The following is an 18,514-nucleotide window of genomic DNA, read 5'->3' on the forward strand; positions in this document are numbered from 1 at the left end:
TTTTACTTGTAGGTAATTGAATACAATCCTTCTCAGTGTCTGGATTGGTTGGCAGTGCAGACACCCCGAAATAAACTGGCACACAGCTGGGTCCTACAGAATATGGAAAACTGGGTCGAGCGGTTTCTTTTGGCTCACAATTATCCTAGAGTCAGGACTTGTAAGTCAAGTATTCAGAATTTAAGAAACCATTTTGTTGTTGTTCCACGTTTTGTTTTGTTTTTTGTTTGTTTTAAGGTGATCATAATATGCCCATTGTATAATACAAAAAGGCTCTTAGAGATATTGTTTTAAACGCCAAAGTTATATTAGTATTTGAAAACCTATGGCGATGTTTTACAAATATCTATAGTGTTTTTGTTTTTTTAAGGATAGGAAACTATGTCTTGTCTTGGGTGATATCACCACCACTATCATTTTTGTTTCCTTTCTTGATAGAATCACAAAGCATGATCAGCATTAGTGAAGAGAGTAGTGGGTCAGAAAATCCTGTCTTAAATGTAACTTGAGAAGGCTAAGAGTAAAGTAGCAATAAAAACACAAAACAAGCTGAGAGAAAATATTCTCTGAAGTTATGGGAGTTAAATGATAAATATCTTTATTGTACCCAGGCCAGAAGGGAATAAACAAAGATCTTGGAAGACAGATGGACAAATACCAAAAATAGATACTTCACAGAATAGGTAACTGATTGTAAATAAACAGAGTATGTTTTCTTTTGACAGTATTAAAAGAAATAAAAATCAAAGTAGTTAATTTTTTAAATTCTTTAATCATTCAATTTAATCATTAAGATCATATTTCCTAGTTTTCTGCTGAGAGGGCATACAATCAGTGACACTCCAGTAGCAGCAAGCACATGGAATACCCAGATCCATGTTTTTAAACATCATTTCCGATAAAATGAAACACAGCTCCTTGGAGAAATGGCTGATTGTAGGACTGGGGCAGGGAATATACAAGATGAGCCTGTAGCATCTTGTAGAACCAGAAAGTAAGGAAGTACTCCAAAAACAAAATGATGGGGGTATGTCAAAGGGACATAGAACCAACCTGAAAGAGCTCCCAATGCCCAAAGCTGGAACAATTTGAGAGAAAAAATAATTAACATAGCACTGAATTATAATCCAAAGTATAAAATAAATACCCATGAGTCCATACTGATATAAATGAATGATTGAATAAACAAAGAAATGGAGAAGAGACAAATCTCCCATACAGAAGAATTCCAAAAAATTTATGTACATCTTCCCCCAAAAAAGGGAAACCCCCTTGAGTGTGAGCTTAGTGACTTGCTTTCAAAGAGTAGAGTATGAGGGATAGAGAATATAACTTTAAGAAACTTGACAAACATTAAGTCAGGCAGATAATTAAGGTTAAAAATGTCACTGATAAGTAATGTTGATAGTATGTGCCCTTGGTATGGTGTGATGCACAAGGGCACCTCATCATGTGGTCTTCCTCCCAAAATCCCATAACCTGAGTCTAACCATTATACACATCAGATAAACTCAATTTGAGGGACATTCTACAAAAATACCTGACCACGACTCCTCAAAACTGTCATGGTCTTCCAAAGAAAGTCTGAGAAAGTGTCACAGTCAAGAGGAGCTTAAGGAGACATGACATCTAAATCTCATGTATACTAAATGAGATCCTAGAAGCAGAAAAAGAGCATTAGGACAAAACTATAGAAATCTGAAGTGTGGAATTTAATTAATAGTAATTTGCCAGTGTTGGTTCCTTAGTCACAACAAATGTACCATGGCAATACTGTTAACAACAGGGGAAATGGGAGAAGGGTGTATAGGAACTGTCTGTTCTACCTCTTCTAAAATAAAAGGTTTATTAGGGGAAAACATGTTTCAGTGGTGGGTACACATGGATTGGCAATGGTACTCTGCTCATAGGCTTTTTTTCCTGCCAGTTTAGTTAACGCCACAGTAATGGGATATTTGTAAGAGCTGACACATATGCTGGTTGGTATTTATGTCCTGACTCCTGGCCATAAAACAATTAAAAACTTTTGCTGAACCAAACAAACAAACAAAAAAAAAACAAAACAAAAAGAAAAGCTTTTTAGCTAGCTGGTACACCTAACATTCATAGTAGTGCTAAAGAAATAGCATTTTTATACACTGCAGCGACATTGTAAGTTAATATTACCCTTATGAAATGCAGTTTAGCAGTATGTACCAAGATCCTTAAATTTTTTTTCCCTTTTTCAACTCAGTAATACCATTGCAGGGATTCTGGTATAAGTAAGTCATCCAATATATGAATGTCCAACAGCATTATTTGTAAGTGTGAAAAATTTAAAACTAGATGTTCGGATAGGAAATAAATTGTTATGCATCATTTAAAAATTATAATAGTGAAGACTATAGAAATACGAAAACATGCTTTTGAAATAATATAACTTGAAATAGGGCCCCAAATATTTAAATAGAATCAGTATAACTCAATAAGAATTAGGGTAACATGTATAGAAGAAAAGCTACAGAGAAATATTTCTAAATCCTACAAAATAATTTTAAGGAATGACTGTTTAGAATGTTTAGCGAAAAGAAAATGGTGACACGATAGGTGTCTTAAGATAGTTGAGTTGCCATATAGAAATGGACGATTTGTTCTTAGTTCTCTAGACCCAGGAATTTTTAAGTTATAGCAAGGCAGTTTTTTAGAAAGATGGTCTGTTCTTCTACATTGACTTCCCTGTTTGTTCTCAAAGATAAAAATAATTAAAAATTTGTGGATTTTTTTTCCCTAACAGAACTTACTTTTTTATTTAAAAGCAAATAGTTTTTATAGAAATAAGTAGATGGTTAGGTATGTGATAAAGCAAAACAAAACGTTAATTGTAGAATTTATGTGGTAGGTCCATGGGTCGTTATTTAGTAGAATGTTTTCAACCTTTCACAGTGTTCAAAATTTTTTCAAAATAAAATGTTGGGGTAAAAGTATTTAACTTAAACTGAATAATTTTTTTAATCAAATTATTTTCTCAATTTCAGTTTTATACAAAATTGATCAAGATGACACCTACATGCCAAGTTTTTATATTTGAAACACATACCAAATTGAGCCTAACTGAAAACAGGCTAATCAGAGCAATATGTAGGTGATGAAATATGTAGAAATGGAGTATTGTGCAAAAATAAAGTTTAATTTGACATAAATCCATAAAAGAGATTACAATTAACTTTAGAAACCCTAACTGTATTTGCTTTGGCAGTATGATGGAAGTTATCAAATTATAGGTAGAATAGAGGGAGACAGAATTAGTAGGTGTATTGAAAAGGGTTATACTAAGGCATTAGATGCATTGAGGAGGCTCTGTAGTGAATGTTGTTAGGACGATTAACTCATGAGTCTGACAATCAAGGTTTGAATTCCAGCTCTGCCACTTGCTGTAGAAAATGGGGTAGTCTTACTGTTTTAAGTCTGAGTAAAAGTGGAGATAATAAAACTAATACCAACTACATAAAGAATGTGTTAAATTTAAGCATTTGATGAATGTTAGCAGTTCTTGTTGTTGTTTGTATGTTACCATTATCATCGTCATCATCGTTTCTCGAGGTCAAGTCTGGGCTCCCCCTTTTTATCTGTGTGACCTTGGTCTTTGCTTCTCTAAGATTCAGATTTTCCAGTGTATCATCACCTACCTCCAGGATGATTGTGAGGGATTAAATGAGATAATAGTTACAAAGTACCTAGCTTAGTGCCTTGCTAACAGTAACTCCTTTTACAGATGGGTTCAACTAATGAGTCATTATCCTCTCAGAATTATACCATAGGCTTAATAACATTTTCCAGGTATGTTGAAGGAAGGGATTCTTTCTTTGCATGCAAGGTTAGCCTAGAAGACTTTCAGAGATTTTCCAAAGTTAATGTTCTATAATTGGCATATATATATATATAATCTTTATAATACAAAAGGCTTTTAGATAGATCTCATTCTATCTTTATAATGTAAGTTTACCATTATCTACAAAATAATACTGAATTATTTTGTAATAATTGATAAAGAAGAGGAAAACTAAGACCCTAAATTAATGATTTGACATGTCAGACAGCGTTATGTAGGTCTTCTGGCTCCAAATGCTGTGTTCTTCCTGTTAAACCATATTATTCCCTGAGAAGAAATAAAATGATAAAACAAGTGGGAAAATTCTACATCTTGGGAAAGCTAAACAAAAGAGGTTTAAAACTTTCTGTTTATGCGATTGTTGTCACCACTTAAAAAATAGCAGTGACAGAATGGAAGGCGTCTGTTTTTGTCATTCCTTGGGATATTTCTCTGGTACCAGTGGTAGAGCAGAAAGATATTAAAAGAGATGTTCATGTCCCTTAATTTTTATTCATTTTAATTTTTAAAGGGAAGAGTGACTTTGTGTTTAATGACTGCTCTTCAGTCTATTTTATATCTTGTAAGCATCTGACAGTTTTGTTTTACATTTTATAGCTGCAGCTTATCTTCTGGTGTCCCTTATACCAAGCAATTCATTCCGCCAGATGTTCCGGTCAACAAGGTCTTTGCACATCCCAACCCGTGACCTTCCACTCAGTCCAGACACAACAGTAGTCCTACATCAGGTCTACAACGTGCTCCTTGGTTTGCTCTCAAGAGCCAAACTTTATGTTGATGCTGCTGTTCATGGCACTACAAAGCTAGTGCCCTATTTTAGCTTTATGACTTACTGTTTAATTTCCAAAACTGAGAAGCTGATGTTTTCCACATATTTCATGGATTTGTGGAACCTTTTCCAGCCTAAACTTTCTGAGCCAGCAATAGCCACAAATCACAATAAACAGGCTTTGCTTTCATTTTGGTACAATGTGTGTGCTGACTGTCCAGAGAATATCCGCCTTATTGTTCAGAACCCAGTGGTAACCAAGAACATTGCCTTCAATTACATCCTTGCTGACCATGATGATCAGGATGTGGTGCTTTTTAACCGTGGGATGCTGCCTGCCTACTACGGCATTCTGAGGCTCTGCTGTGAACAGTCTCCTGCATTTACACGACAACTGGCTTCTCACCAGAACATTCAGTGGGCCTTTAAGAATCTTACACCACATGCCAGCCAATACCCTGGAGTGAGTAAAATGATAACTCTTGTATATGTATCCTCAAATTGATTGGAAATACCTGTTTTTCCTGTTGTGGGATGTAGTGACAAAATAAGGGAGTACAGTCTGACTTTAACTGTTCTTTCTTAAAGACTTAAGGTTTATTTTCTTGAATACATGTATAAAATGTTGTTATAAAATTGATAAGTGTGGATAATTTTTCTTAGGTTGATATTGAAATTTTATCTCTAACGGAACTTACCTATGTTAATTTGTGGTTTTGTTAATGAGTCTTTCATATATACCTAATGAAAAAATTCAGCTTTGTGGTACAGTTTTAAGGAAGTGAGTATTTACTGTTTAGGTATTATCAACATCTACATGCTATGCTAAGCTGTAGCTAGACAATATTTTATCTTAGCTGTAGTATTCCGTAGGGTTTTTTTGTTTGTTCACACTACGTTCAAGTGAATGAAATAGCTTAAGAGGTGGGCCTATCAGAGTACAAATACATACCATCTAAATTTGATCCCTTTTTCTCTGCAGACTATAGGTTTTATTTTAAATTTTCCCCTCTCCATGTTAGGCTGTCATTCCTGGATATTCCTTATCATTGTCCTCTTACTCTTTGTTGTAAACTCAAGCTTACACCAAGAGGGTATACATCTGGGAAGGGGATTGGAAGCAGAGTGCAGAATGCTTTTTCAAGCTATTGTCAACCCAGAGGCTAAAAACTGCTAATAAGAAAAATTGTTTGCTTATTTTAAGGAGAGTATAGGAGAAGGAACTTTTTCAAGACATTTTCAAGACATTCAGCATTTACTTAAGAGCTCAACCAAATGACTACAATAAAGGGTATTTTAAGTATTGGTATCCTTGAATTGTGTGCTACACTTCTTTTTCCTGTGGAAGGAAGAAAGGACATTAACTGTCCTTTAGACATAATGTAGTGAATTGTTATTTCTCACCCAGAAAGAATAACCTTATTTCCTGTTAAGAAAGTTAGAATGCCTATAATAAAGGAAAGAAAGTGAGTATATTAAGTACCAAAAGAGGTTCAAAGCCAAGGTTATAAGAATACGGAAGGAGAATGAGAGTCTGCCGAACTTAGAAGGAGTTAGGACAGAATTTATTAAGATTCAGTGGATTTTTCTCTATCGCATTCACATAAATAATCTCCGATTTAGTTACTAAACATGACGTCTGTAAGTTAAATATACCTTTGATGAGTGCTGGGTGAGTTAGGATATTTATCCCCTAATGTTGTTAGGCATCAATGAAATGTAACATCTTTATTTTAGAACTTATCAGTTAGAGATTTTTCGTGAAAATGGTGCTTAAATCAATTTTTGCCAGGAAAAATATGAAGGTTGGGGGTTTCCGGTCTTTGATAAGTATGTATTAGAAGAACAGCCCTTTCCTAACATGCCCATGAGTAAATGAGTTTATAAAACCACAGCTAGTGATTTTACTAAAATATTAGTTCCCACATTTCATCCATCTTGAGCTGGATCATCTGTCAGTCTAGAAAGATCATTCCAAATGTTGGCACAAAGGGTTTTCTCAAAAACAGTATTAATTCAGGTGTAATTGAGGGGTGTAAAATCTTTGTGACAAAGTAATAATTTCTCATTTACTATAGAAAAGGGGGGGGCAAAGGATGGGCATACCATCTCTGGAACATACATTTGACATTTAAAACTAGTAATTTAAACAGTTTTAAGACTAAAGTTGAACAAGTTGAATTTACTTGTAGTTTTTAATCTGGAAATTCTATTTTAAGATTATTTTCTTTTAGTGAATAATGTATTACATTTTAAAAATAGAATCCACTGCTAATTTTATAACTATTCTTAGATGGTACTGCAATCTAACTTAATTTGTGTAATTTTAAGAACTGGCTAATGAGCATAACACTTAGAAATGAGAAGCAGATAGATCATCATAATGCTTATTTTCCCTTTTCAGGCAGTAGAAGAACTATTTAACCTGATGCAGCTGTTCATAGCTCAGAGGCCAGATATGAGAGAAGAAGAATTGGAAGATATTAAACAGTTTAAGAAAACAACCATAAGTTGTTACTTACGTTGCTTAGACGGCCGCTCCTGCTGGACTACTTTAATAAGGTAAAAAAGATATTTTCTGGTGTTTTTTGTTTGTTTTGTTTTTACAAGTGAAGGGATGGGGACCATCATCTTGACATTTAAAGAGGAATAATAATTTAAATTGTTTATAACTGAAAGTTTACCACTTCTTTAGGGTTATTGGGGAAGCATTTAAACCTTTAGACACCTTGGAGGAATTTATATTTTGAGAGTTAATTAGCTACTTTTGAATAGTTTTTATTTTGATTTGGTTTTGGATTATCTATGTGTGTTTTATCAGAATCATAGAATTTTAGGGTTGGAAGGAACCTTAATGTACCATCTTCCACCTAAAGCTTAAATCCTGCTCTCTGTGGCAATTCATTCTAACTTATGTTTGGACGGTTCAGTTCTAGAGGTCTCCAGAAATAGCTTACTCCATCTTTGGATAAGTTTCATTGTTAATATGTTTCTCATTTTAGTTAGCCCAGATCTATCTATCTTTTTCAACTATAGGAATTCGCCAAAATACCAAAATATGATCTTTACAGTTAATTGTTCAGAGCTACAGAAGTTATTGAATGACTATAAAGGAACTGCTACAAATTACACTTAATTTCCTTTAACTGTAGAAATTAAGTCTAGGTTAATTTCCGTATATTAAATCTAAGACTTGGGGCTGATGTCTTTTATTAGGCACACATTTTTTGGCAACACTTTCTTGAACACTTCAGTATCTTAAGCTAATCAACCCAAGATAAGGTTATTTAAGATGATCTTCTTCAGAAAACTTTAAAATTTGATTCTTTATTAGTATACAAAATGAAATTAACTGTGCTTTTGCCAGGACTCTTTAAAGGAACTCTTTTAAAATTTTGGCATTAATTTTGAAACACTGTTTTCCCAAGGTTTACTGCTTAAAGCTTATTTTCAAAAGAAGATTTGGAGCTTTCTTGATTATTTTTTTAAAAAATGAAAGAAAACATCTCATTAAAGTAGAAGGATTTCCAGTTGTACTGTATAATAGCAGTTTCCAGTACCTAATAATGAAATAAAGTCGATTAACAAGAGTAATGCAGCTACTTTTGGATGATTATTATGTAGATTATTTTCAAGGCCAACATATGTTTTGGGGGTTTTTTTCCCCTCCTGTTGTTCTTCCCAGTAACTAGCTGATGAGTGCTTCAATAATACCAAGTGTATTTTATTGTTATCTGGAACTTAACATAATGTAGAAGATAAACCCATTATAAAAAGAAACATTGTTTCTACTGAAACTTTAAAAATATTCCTGTTGCACCTCTCTTCCACCATTGTGGATAATTAATAAGAGTTGACCAGTGTAATATTAGTAGACATACCTTTTCTCTAAGTTGCATTGAGGGTTTCTTATTTAATATTATCTTTTATTGTATTACTGAGAACTAGATGTAGCTGTCTCTTTTTTGTAGGTAAGAAAGTAGAGAACCTAAATGACAATTTACTTCTGTTTTTTTTATCACCTAAGTGTTCTGTTCAGATTCAGAGTTCTCAAACTGGACTCTGTATTTTCTAGTGCCTTCAGAATACTATTAGAATCTGATGAAGACAGACTTCTTGTTGTATTTAATCGAGGGTTGATCCTGATGACTGAGGTAAATACTTTATTGCGTTTTACTATAGATTTATTTCAATTTAATGTTCTCACCCAAACTTCTTGTTTTGTGGATATTTAAAGTTTATTGTAAACTGTTTTACGGGTGTCTGGATTTTAAATATGCAGATCAGTAAATGCTAATTTACATTCCAAGAAGAATTAGGTCACAGTTTTGGGGTGCTGTTTTCTTTTTCCATAGTAATTACATACTTTTCCCCTCAGTTTGTACTTAGAATGCTTGAAATAGACTAGTTTTATTAAATTCATTTGTAAGACTAGAAATGGATGAAATCTGTAGGATTTAATTGAGGACACATAATTTCTCAAGAGTGTGCTTATTTGACACAGTTCCTCATCAGAGGAAGCTAGTGAGATTGTTACAGGTGGTTACAATCAGCTGTTAATTTTTCCCATGATTATTGAACATCCACAACTGTGAGATGATTTTAAGTCCACAGAGGTGCATAGTACCCTTTAGTCTAATAATGGAGGTAAGATGAAAGTACATGCCAAGGGCACCATGAAAATTAAGAGGTAGCATAGTTTTTTCAGTTAATGGTATTATAGAATAGGAAATACAACATGTGAAACTGCACTTTGAAGAATTTGTACTTGCAGAGATAAGTGGGAAAACATTTAGATAAATGACTTAATCAGCACAAAGGCAAGAAGGTATTGGTTGTATTCGACAAATACCAAATATTTCTGTTTGGCTAAAACAAAAGTATGTGAAGAGGAGTAGTAAGAATTTCATTCTTTCATTCAACAGATGTTTGAATGTCTACTCTGTGCCAGGCATTGTGCTAGGCACTGGGGATACAGCAGTGAACAAGACAGACATGGTTCCTGTCCTCACAGCTTACAGGTTAAATGCCACACAAGTACATTGTTCAGATCACGTACTGCCACAGATTCTAGGTTATGAATTTTCAGCTGTGAATTGCGAACAGTACATAGGCTATGGGGGACTGATTTGAGAGGATTAGAAAGAAGATGCATTGGTGTAAAATGAAATAGGAAAAAACTAAGGATTTCATTAAGCTAGTACCGTTAAAGGAATCAAAAGATTTAACAAGCCAATATGATTAAAGGAATTCCTACCTTTTGGAGTTCTTTTACCTCTTTCAGACCTACTATTTTGAGTATGACTGACAGCTATTTCACCACCGTCTTTCATAGAAACCCTGGAAAGTTAGTTAAAGCAGTCACCTATTCTCCCCAGTCTTCCTGTTGTTGCTGCTGCTGCTTTGTAATCTCTAAAGCTTGCAGTCTTAGAGATATGTACTTAGAGCAAACAGTAACCAAAAAAAAAAAAAAATCAGATTAAACAAATTATTCCTTCAAAGTAAAATGTAAACACAAAATATCACACTGTGAAAGTGAGGACTATTTTGTATTTTAAAAGAGCTGAATGGGAGAATTTGACTTGTAGATAGAAAGCAGATACATTTGCTTTGTGCAGATATGCACACACATAGTCTTAGTCTGAAAACATCTGTCATAGAGGATGAGCAGTACCATTTTGTGGCTCAATAAAGTAAAAGTGAAATGAAGTTTTTCATTTTTTTAAATCACTTGTAGTCTTTCAACACACTGCACATGATGTATCATGAAGCCACAGCTTGCCACGTGACTGGAGACTTAGTAGAACTTCTGTCAATATTCCTTTCAGTTTTGAAGTCTACTCGCCCATATCTTCAGAGAAAAGGTTTGATTAATCCTACTTCTTATTTTTGTTAGTTTAACAATTAAAGAGTGAAGTAAGACTTTTAAACCACATGCCTCAGAGAATTTGTCTTCTTCTCTAATTTATGTATGGAAAACGGGGCTGATGTTAGCTAACCATTAGGAAAATGTTTATCATGACCTCCTGATGTAAAACCGGAATGTTCTTGTCTATTTTCTTTATCTCTGCCTGAAAAATGGGCAAGCATGCTATAAGTGTCAAGATTTAGGAGATTGGAAAATATTTCTAAGCACAGTAACAACATGAGTATTTGTGAAGTTCCTCCGGCTGGAAACTTCATGGCTTAGGTTAAATCATTTATTTTCAAGAGAAATAACTATAAAACAAACATCTCTTGTGTCCCTATAAAGTAGTGTGAACTTTGAAATGCATATAAATGCCTAGAGAATGGGGCATATCATCACTTAAAATATGTGCTTTTAAGAAATACAGCAGGTTTAACAATAGTAGCCATCTCATGAAAATAATCACTTAGCTTTCACCAAAGATGTTTATGTAATTAATTTGGATTTCTTAGTGTAAGCATTCTGTAGTTTACAACAAAATAATTGTGAGGAAGTTTGATCTCAAATGGCATATTTACATATGCTTTTGTGTTTGCAGATGTGAAACAAGCATTAATCCAGTGGCAGGAGCGAATTGAATTTGCCCATAAACTGTTAACTCTTCTTAATTCCTATAGCCCTCCAGAACTTAGAAATGCCTGTATAGGTAAGTTACTTGGAACATATAGCTGTGTAAAAACCTAGTGGAAGAATATTTTTGTGGGATTGTTTGTGTATATGTAAGATGTAATGTTAGTTCTATAGTTTGGAAGACATTTGTACTTCTTATGTGTGACTTACACTGGCCAGCAGATCCTAAGAAAATTGAGTTCTGTTTCTTAACATATCAGTAATTAAGTATGTCATTATAGGCAGGTCACTTTATATATGGGCTTGCTGACCTAAGGTTATCTCTAGATCTCTTACAGCTCTGAAGTCTTCTGTTCCTATTTAAACAAGGTAGAATCATGCAGATGTTTACAGATTAGAACTGACATTGTAAAGAGGTGGGGGTGATTATTTCCCTGTGAGTTCTTTTGCCTGAAGATACTTCCTAGTAGCTGTTCTTAGACTCCTGAGTATTTTATATTTTTACTGATTGCATATTTATAATGATAATTTGTGTCTGTTAAAGGGTCCCCTTGTTTTAAATTCATATTGAATTTTTTACTGCCTTAGAAGCCATTTAAATAATCTTTAGAGACTATAGCTACTTATTTACAGTTTCTCAAAATGACATGTATAACTGTCATGTAGAAGCAGTCAGTCGTGGCAGGTGTTGGCCTGATGTTCTGTGGAATTATAGGCCTACACTTCTCCATTAAGAGGGGAAGGGTGTAGGACTTCCATGGCAGTCTAGTGGTTAAGACTCTGTGCTTCCACTGCAGGGGGCACGGGTTCGGTCCCTGGTCAGGGAACCAAGATCCCACAGGCTGTGCAGTGTGGCCAAAAAAAAAAAAAGAGGGGAGGGGTGCATAGCAGTAACCTCTAATTGGCAGAAACTCCGCCAGTAGCCTGTCATCATGAGCTTTACTCCTGTGTAATTACAGGATGAGAATCAGTCCAGCTAGCATCATGAAACATTGAAAGTAGATGAAGGATTCTCAGATCCAAAGAATTTTGAACCTTAGATTTATAAGGTGCTTTGATTGATTTTATGAAGATACGTAATCAGTATGCATTAAATATTTCCCTCAGTGTACTTCTCCATGATGCTTCTCTTAATAGTTTTAAACTTTGGTTTCTAAATGATGCCCTATTGTTGTTTAGTAACTCTGCTGATCCAGATTTGATTAAGCATCAGACAGAATTTCTCCCAGAGTTAAGTGCTAAAACAGTTTTAGACTCTAAAACTTTTTAGCTGCCACACTGTAGTCAGTCACCCCGATAGGATTTGTGAGTTTGAAAGTAGCAGGTAACATACTCCAGTTTTTTAATACCCAAATTGTGTTTTCATTTTCAGATGTCCTCAAGGAACTTGTGCTTTTGAGTCCCCATGACTTTCTTCATACTCTGGTTCCATTTCTACAACACAACCATTGTACTTACCATCACAGTAATATACCAAGTATGTATTCATCTAGCACGGTACTGAACATGGTTGGCATTTAATCTTTCTGCACACTGAAACATGGAGATTTATTTTTTCCATTTATTCTTATTGTACACTTTTAATGTCTTAGTGTCTCTTGGACCTTATTTCCCTTGTCGAGAAAATATCAAGCTAATAGGAGGGAAAAGCAATATTCGGCCTCCGCGCCCTGAACTCAATATGTGCCTCTTGCCCACAATGGTGGAAACCAGTAAGGTATGTTGGGATGCCAGGAAAACCATGTTTTTCTAGTACACAGTAATTTGAAATTCCCCTCTGGCAGTTATGAGTATATTAGACTTAAATGATCATTTTGTGGATCCTAAGAAGATTAGACTCATTTGGACTTTTTCCTGCTCTGAAATGTTGGTTGAATATTTGCAAAATCAACAATAAGCACAAGTAGTAAGTTTTTTTCCCCCTCAAAAAATATCCTAACTGTCTCATTAGTATTTGTCACTAGGCTAAATTATAAATGGGTCATATATCTAAATCTGAAAGGTCAAGTTAGGTACTTACTATTGTTTATATTTCGCCATATAATCAATGACTTCTTTTACTGCCCTCTAATTATAATCCTTTGACCTAAGCCTAATTATCACTGATTGATAGATTTATCATCATTTGTAGCCTAATTCTTGTTCTCTAATACTTAACTCTAAAATAATGCTAATTCTAAATTATAGAAGGTACATTGACACAGGATAATTTATCTCAGTTCCAACACTTTTCTAAACAATTTTTCCACTTTATCTTTCCTCACCCCACTTTATTCACATTCTCCCTTGCCTGCTGTCTTTAGATCTTAACTACATTTAAGAAGTTCTTATAAGATAAAATATTTAAAATAATTAACACTGTAGTAACCATTACAGAAATTATTTGGACTCTATTTCAAAAATCAAATTTAATTCGCTCTTCTTGATGATATGTCTATAGAGCTCAAGTGTCACATTTTAAAATCCTACAGTAATTTTACTTTATTAAAGTATATAGAAATAAGGGGTAATTTTAATTGAAGGCATTTGCACACTGAAAATAAACTTGTGACAATTAAGATCTTAATAACATTAACAGAAACTTGGAATTTAAAACTAGGTTCTTATAGAATTTAAATATTTAATCAGCTTTTTAGTTAAACTTATTACGTTTGCACAAAATATGCTCTTTAATTTATTATACAATTTAAGTGCAACCATTTTATCATCTTTAACCTTCAGGGCAAAGATGACGTTTATGATCGTATGCTGCTAGACTACTTCTTTTCTTATCATCAATTCATCCATCTATTATGCCGAGTTGCAATCAACTGTGAAAAATTTACTGAAACATTAGTTAAGCTGAGTAAGTATAAAAGATGAGCAGTAAATTCCACTGAATTATTTTAAGCCCCTAGCCATTCAGGAAGGGGAGGAAAAAAATGAGCCAATCCTTTTTTTTCTTTTTTAAAGTGAATGTTTAAAAATATTAATTATTCTCGGGAACATTTTTATGTTTATTAAGAAAACACCAACTTACTGGTTTCCATTGAATAGTTCTTCCCAGAGTTTCAGCTGGCTTATAAAGGAGTGTGGAGTAGGGCTGATCACTTTTGTACATAGAAGCCCAAGTCCTCCTCCATCTGCCCAGCAGAATTTAAAAACAAAAACCAAAAACTGCTCTGCTTAGGGAGGCAGGCTTAGAGATGGACTTCCCCAGCCCTGATCTGAGGGTAAGATGAGATCAGTAGTGCCAGCTGGCAACCCCGGGAGCAAGCCGAGTGGACTTGCCAGGGTGAAGCAGAGGTGCATATATGAGTAAAATAGGAGGTAAGTCTCATAAAATAGAGGGGTGAGTGAGAAGGGAAATTTGAAAAGGAAGATATGAGAAATAGAAAAAACAATCAGTGAATTATGAAGGGGGGAAAACCTTGAATTATTTTTATGTAATATTGTCTCTCTGAGGATGTGCCTGAGAGCTCTTAGAGGACTGTTCCCTTTGGGTGACTTTTTCCAGCTGATAAGTCTTTAGAAGATAAGTAGCCCTCCAGATGTCCCTTATCTCACTCAGGACCTCCAGAGTTCTCAGGCTCTGTGTGCCCTCTGAATCTGTTGTCTTTAGGGATGGCCCAGGATCCTCTCCAGTGTACTGTAGTTTTGTTTCAGAGCATGGGAAGTGAAATACTCATGGAACCACCACCCAGGTCAAGAAATACAATATTACCGTATCCTAGAAGTTCCCCCTTGTGCTCCTTCTCAATCACAACCCCTTCCTTCCTGTGGAAAAGGTTTTGGTCCACTATAGATAGGGCGAAAGATGTGAACATACCTTAGGTTTTGTTATCCAAGAAGAATGAAGTGGTAACAACTGTCAGGGATAATTCCTCTTCAGAAAAACCATCTTATTGGTAAGTGATTAGAGTGTCTTCAGATTTGAAAGGGTGTTCCTTCCACCGGTTATCATTAGCTAGTTTCATATATATGTGGCTGAAGATTGGGGGGTGGGCGGGTGAGGATATGTTCAGATCGGCCATTTCATGATTATATAATTGGGTTGTGGCACTTGGTAAAAAGCTAAAACCTAGCAGTGGCAATGGTCAAGTGTGGGGAAATATCCAGGAGATCTAGTAACACAGCCTTGCTCCCAGATAAGAAGGAAGACTTATAAAGATGCTGACCTTAAGAAAAGTTCTTAGTAATTGTGTTCATATGATTTATACCAAAAGTTACGTGAGGAGCTATTTTATCTACTTGAACAGCTCTGACCAAGTAATGAATGTTCTACCCTGTGTGGGACTGTCTTCCTCATCAACACAAATACCTAGTTTTGGGGAAATTAAACATGGGGAGGAGGAGGAGGAGGGAAAGAAAGGAAACACACTTAGCCATCCATATTAGCTGAATCAACTTCCATAATATTTTATGCTCTCATCACTTATACTCAGGAAGCACAGTTGTGCTGGCTCGTGGTGTTTGGTTCTCTACATAAGCACTATTCTTTAGAACTTTCTACCAGGATGGAAATATTCTCCAGCTGCATCACCATCCACAGTATGATAGCCACTGGCCATATGTGAGTGTTGAGAGCTTGAAATGTGATTAAGGAAGTGAATTTTTTATTTTAACCAAATTAATTTTAAATAGCCAGATGTGGCTGGTGGCTACTGTATTGCATAGGACAGCTTTAGATATAAACCAAAACCTTAAAAAATTGAGCAGGAAAAAAATTTTTTCATGGCTATATCTTAGTTAATGTAGAAAATTGGACATTATTTTAGATATGAAGCAAAACAAAGACCTAAAAGCAGTGCTTATGCTTCTTACAAATGGAAAAATTATGTCCCAGTGTTTGAAAGTAACTCCCTCTTCTAGCTGAAATGACTGTTTCCAAGGAGAGGCCACTAGGAAAGAGCTTGAGAAAGCAAAGCCCACATTAACGACTGTGATGGGAAGCAGAGAGTTGATAGGGAGTTTTAATTTGTATAGTTTCTTCAAGAAATTATATTTGGCAACAAGAGAGGAAAGGGTAAGTTTAAACTGGTTATGTCCTTAATCATTTGAGTCTTAAGGCTAGGTGGTCCAAGGGCCAGAATATCGTGACTATAGGTAGAATTGTCTCAAGACCTGTATTGGATTGCAAGCCATTCCAGATTTGATGAAAGGTCTTTATGGTAATTCTTACATGGGTAACTGAGTAGATTTTAAGATTTGTTAGGGGGATAAAAAGGAATTACACGACAATTATAGATTAGAATTACAGGGGATAGAGTTGCAGGTCCTAAATAGTAAAGGGAGCGTTGAAGTGCTCCTGAAGTGAGGACAGTCAGGCATAGGGTTAGGGGAGACAGAGAAAAAGTGGGAAGAGAATTTAGGGAATGTGAACAAAGCTACTGACTGCCTTGTGAAATACTAGTGTGTCTGAGACCGCAGTATTTTGATATTTAAAAAGAGCCAATTTTTAGCCAGAAAAATTCTGAAAAAGAAGAATAGTGCCAGATCACTGGCACTATTGATTTCCAGAATACTTACTAAAGATAACAGTAATTTTTTAAAAATTTTTTTGGTATTTAATACATAGTTCACAATTCAAAGCAATATCAAAAAGGTATACATCACTGTTTCACTCACAGACATGCCCACCATCAACTTTATTTACTTTTTTGCATAAAAACAGCAAGTATTGGTTTATTTTCTCCCTTTCTTATGTAAATGTCCTCCATATTCTCGGAGGACCAACTGTGGATTGAAATTTCCACTACAGTCATTGTATTACCATTTTATATAAGGATATTCAGCATCAGGGGCTCCTGGAACCAATCCCCCATGAATACCCAGGGAATGACTGTAGACTCTAATGATTAAAACCACACGATGCAGATATGGAAGCACATAAGTAAAACAGTGGAAAAACAGCCCCAAAACAAACATAAGGATACACAAGGATTTGACAGATAACAAAGGTGACATATCAGAGTAGTGGAAAATGGGTAGTATTGAGATAATTGGCTAGCTGTCTGGGAAAGGAAAGGCAAGAGTAATATCTTCTTTGCTCCTTAGACCAAAATACATCCTAGGAGGATTAAATATTTAATTGTGAAAAATAAAATCCTAGAAATATTAAAGAAAAAACATAGGATCATATGGATACCACCTTGAGATTTGAAGGACTGTGTTAAGCAGGACACGAAACCCAGAAACAATAAAATAAATTAAAATTTTTGATTACATAAAAATTGAACGTACTGCATGTTGAAAATGCCATAAATTGAATTAAAATACATACAGCTAATGGGGAAAATATTTGCATTCTTAACAGATAAATGGCTAGTAGTACCAATGTACAGAGAGTTTTTAGGATTCAGCAAGATGGTAAAGAACATTAAAAAAGGCAAAGGACATGAACAAGGCAGTACATACACACACACGCACACACACACACAAAATAAATGTTTGGTAACCATATGAGAAGTTGCCAATCCTTACTAATAAAGAAAGCAAACAACAATTATTTCTCTTTTTTTTTTCCCCCCAACTATGAGATGAAGTTTAGATGATATGCATACTTACACAGTTTGGGGAAAGAGGAGATCTTATAATGGGGTCAGTTTGGAGAGGCAGTTTAGATTGTTCGTGCCCTTTGCCCCAGCAGTACCAGATCTAGGAATCCACCCTAAATCTACTCATAAAAGTGTACAATAACATACAAAGGATGTTTATTTTCAATTGGTTTGTATTGGGTAAAACTGGAAACAACTGAAATGTCTATCAATAGAAGCCTAATTAAGTAAAACATAGTTCATTTGTATTATATAGTCTTTAAAATAAAAAGATAGGAATTGACCTTGTTTCACATGAAGAAAGCAAATTGGAAAATATACAGAATATGACCACATTCTTATAAACAAGGGGAAAAAAATCAGTACATGTAAAAAAAAATGGAGGATTATAATCTTAACTGTATAAGGATAAAATTATGGGATGCTTTTATTTTCTAGGTTAAATATCTAGAAGATTTAAATTATTTGTAATGTTCATGCATTGGTTTTATATTTGAGGAAAAAATTTTTTTTCAAAACATAGAAAATTGGTACTGCAAACCCTAATTGTACCAAATTTTTTAGGTACCATAGTTCATGTGCAGATTAACAAGATGTTCAAGTAAAATTAAACTAAATAACAAATCCCTAGATTTCATCATTTAATTTTCATTTTTAGAGACAAAACAAGAATATCACCTTTATTATTTGACAGTTTTTCTTTGTTTTTTGGGGTTTTTTTTATTTTTTGACATTAGTTTTTGCAAGTTTTCGTAATGCATTAGTAAGTGAAAGATTTTTTTTTAAGATTTTTTTGCAAGTAA

At 34.5% G+C, this 18,514-nt stretch overlaps 1 protein-coding gene across 11 annotated transcripts in view; it reads left to right on the forward strand.

Annotated features, from left to right (window-relative positions):
* The window catches only part of USP34 (ubiquitin specific peptidase 34), a 236,543-nt gene that overhangs the window by 209,032 nt on the left and 8,997 nt on the right, over positions 1–18,514 (forward strand). For 4 of the 11 annotated variants that reach the window (XM_082357914.1, XM_082357911.1, XM_082357907.1 and 1 more), the window contains 10 exons: positions 13–160; positions 4,466–5,100; positions 7,042–7,199; positions 8,665–8,791; positions 9,563–9,658; positions 10,375–10,501; positions 11,144–11,251; positions 12,548–12,652; positions 12,768–12,892; positions 13,897–14,020. In XM_082357914.1, coding sequence (XP_082214040.1) covers positions 13–160; positions 4,466–5,100; positions 7,042–7,199; positions 8,665–8,791; positions 9,563–9,658; positions 10,375–10,501; positions 11,144–11,251; positions 12,548–12,652; positions 12,768–12,892; positions 13,897–14,020 — 1,753 coding nt within the window. The remainder of the gene's footprint in view (positions 1–12; positions 161–4,465; positions 5,101–7,041; positions 7,200–8,664; positions 8,792–9,562; positions 9,659–10,374; positions 10,502–11,143; positions 11,252–12,547; positions 12,653–12,767; positions 12,893–13,896; positions 14,021–18,514) is intronic. The other 7 variants (XM_082357917.1, XM_082357909.1, XM_082357913.1 and 4 more) reach the window with 4 other exon arrangements.

This window comes from Balaenoptera borealis, assembly GCF_965194805.1.
Source record: "Balaenoptera borealis genome assembly, chromosome: 15".
Classification (NCBI taxonomy): Eukaryota; Metazoa; Chordata; class Mammalia; order Artiodactyla; family Balaenopteridae; genus Balaenoptera; species Balaenoptera borealis.